Genomic DNA, 2,902 nt, shown 5'->3' with positions numbered 1-2,902 from the left:
AGTGAAAATGGATTACTCTTCATGTAGCATGATCCCTGAGGTTCTGCCTTTGTCTAAATTTATCTTGAAGATGTGAATCTGGCATGTCTGGTTCTGCATGAGATAAACCCTTTTAGGCCATATGGGGAAATTTTCCTAAGATTCTTCATTACTGATAGGAATCCAGGAGGACAACCATTATGTACTATTGAGGTTCTCAAAATTGGTCATGAGCTTGTATGGAATTTAACGAGGCTGGGAAAATCTCTTAATCTGTGATAGGCCATATGTATCCATATATGTGTGCTACAGAAGCACTGATCATAAGATCTTTTCTAGAGCAAGATTACAGTTTGGTATGGACAGTTCTGGTAATATAACACATTACATACATATGGAGGAAGAGTAATAAATTAGGTGTCTGAAGACTTATTTCTGCAATTCACTTGATATAAGATATTGAGCAAATCACTCATATCTAGGCTTTATTAACTTCCTCTTGAGAAACAATTCATCTCTTTATCTGCCATATAGTTGTCCTTGAATAGGACTACATCAATTAGTTCAATCCTATAATACTAGTTACTTCATGCTCACCAGAAGCTTGAGTTATTAGTAATCTATTAACTTAAATAGGAAAATAAATTGTTATCTATTAAGTATGTTTGGTTTATTGACAATATATTCAAGAATATAAATAGGACGCTATGGAAAAAATAATGGAAGGAGTCCTTGGTGATGAAGTGGTTGGAGATTCTTACACTATTCCATCACAAAGGGTGTGAGTCTTCTGCTTAATCTCCTCATGGCTGATTTCATCTCCTGGTTCCTCAGGGTGTAGATCATGGGGTTCAGCAGTGGGGAGATGACTGTGAAGGTGACAGAGATGGCTTTATCTGTGGGGAGGGCAGTGAAGGGCCGGGCATAGACATAGATACAGGGCACAAAATGCAGGGTCACCACAGTGATGTGGGAGGTGCAGGTGGAGATGGCTTTCCTCCTGCCCTCCCCTGCCTGAGACCTCAGGATTGTCAAGATGACTGTGTAGGACACCAGGAGGAAAATAAACCACAAAGTAGTGACTAAGCCATTGTTGGAAATCATCAGGAGCTCAAGTGCAAAGGTGTCAGTGCAGGCAAGTTTGAGGACCTGGGGGACATCACAGTAGAAGGTGTCAAGAACATTGGGGCCACAGAAGGGGAGGGGCAGCAACAGGGAAATCTGCACAATGGAGTGGACAAAGCCCCCCACCCAGGAGGCCACAATGAGGGCAGTGCATCGCCCTCTACTCATGATGGTCACATAGTGCAAGGGCTTGGAGATGGCCATGTAGCGGTCAAAGGCCATCACAGAGAGAGAAAAAATGTCTGCCCCACCGAGAAGGTGGAAGAAGAACATCTGTGTCATGCAGCTTGTATAGGAGATGGTCTTTATCTTTGACAGAAGGTCTATGAGAACCTTGGGAGCAGTGATGGAGGAGAAGCAGATGTCAAGGACGGCTAGGTTGCGGAGCAGGAAGTACATGGGGGTGTGAAGGCGGGACTCACAGGTCACAGTGACCATGATGAGGAGGTTTCCCAGAAGAGTTATCACGTACACCAAACACAAAGAAAGAAATAAGATCAAGCTCAGGTCATGGGACTGAGTAAGCCCCAGAAATATAAATTCTTTTATCCTTGTGCTATTTCCCAACTCCATTGAATCATGTTTCCTCTTCTTTGCGTAGCTTGGGAAAAATGAAAAATATTATTTCAGAAATGTTCATTGTCCCTTAATGTATCAGACAGAGTCAGGTATCAGGTCTAAAAACTAGTGAGCTGCTATTACTACATGAAAAACTGTTCTGAGGTTATTGCTAACGTGTAGAAAACAGCATCTGATTAACACAAGCATGCATCTAGTTATTCTTCTGTAAATTAGATATATTTTAAATGTGGCATAAAAATGTTCTAAGTATAGAAATTGTAAGCATCAAGATAAACAGCTGGATGTTAAATATTCAGAAAGAGTCTGTTGGGGCATGAGGGATGTAAAAATGAGGTCAGTTTGGTGTGTGTGTAAGGCAATGTGTCTGTTTTTTTTTTTTTTTTCCACATTGCATGCTCCATTTAAATGATTTAAGAACCCCTATCTGCAAAATGGTCCTCTTTGGACTGAATTCCATAGAAACATTCTCCCTTTTTTAAATTGCAAATTTAATTCTATGAAAAATGAGAAAAATTTAAAGACATGAAGTTCTTCTCTATTTGGTCTACTCTCACTTAACAAGACTTCTTTATTTCTACCTTTATTTTTATAGGTACAAAAGCCCTCTGTGTTGAAAATCTTCTCTTCTGCCCATTGTTCTAGTTTTTTTCTTAAAAATTATTAGCATTTTTAATAAGAGCTATCATTGACATACAATAGACTCACGTAGTTGAAGTGTATACTTCGGTGTTTGGACATGACCATATACCCATGACATTACTATATTTAAGATAGTTACCCTATCTATCACCCCAGAAGTGTTTGTTACCCCTTTGTTATATGTTCCTTTTGCCCCTCTTTCTTCAGGCAACCACTGATTTGCTTTCTGTCACTCTACATTAGTATGTATTTTTTGGAATTTTCTCTATATTGAATCCTATAATATAGACTTCCTTTGTGTTTCTTTGTTCACTCATAAAATTTATCCATGTTTTTGTGTGCACCAATATTTTCTTCCTTTTAATTGTATGGCTATACCACAGTTTGTTTATCCATTCACTTGTTGATGAACATTTGGATTGCTTTTGGGTTTTTGGCTATTACACATTAAAGCATCAGAGAGGAAGTCAAACCACGAGAGACTCCTAACTCTGGGAAAGGAACAAGGGTTGGGGAAGAGGAGGTGGGTGGGGGAAAGGGGTAACTGGGTGACGGGCACTGAGGAGGGCACTTGATG

At 39.7% G+C, this 2,902-nt stretch overlaps 1 protein-coding gene across 1 annotated transcript; it reads right to left on the bottom strand.

Annotated features, from left to right (window-relative positions):
- Positions 1-741: 741 nt before the first annotated feature.
- Positions 742-1,677, bottom strand: LOC140613233 (olfactory receptor 4D11). Its single transcript, XM_072791793.1, has one exon. The coding sequence runs from the start codon at positions 1,675-1,677 to the stop codon at positions 742-744; it is 936 nt and encodes a 311-aa protein (XP_072647894.1).
- Positions 1,678-2,902: the final 1,225 nt, after the last annotated feature.

Source organism: Canis lupus, chromosome 21 (assembly GCF_048164855.1).
Source record: "Canis lupus baileyi chromosome 21, mCanLup2.hap1, whole genome shotgun sequence".
In the NCBI taxonomy this organism is placed as follows: Eukaryota; Metazoa; Chordata; class Mammalia; order Carnivora; family Canidae; genus Canis; species Canis lupus.
Note: the sequence above shows the minus strand (reverse complement) of the source record. Positions and strands in the feature narration are given on the sequence as shown.

What these genes read in the sequence shown, in the direction of transcription:
- LOC140613233 (XM_072791793.1), bottom strand. Translation starts at nt 1,677, where the DNA reads ATGGAGTTGGGAAATAGCACAAGGATAAAAGAATTTATATTTCTGGGG.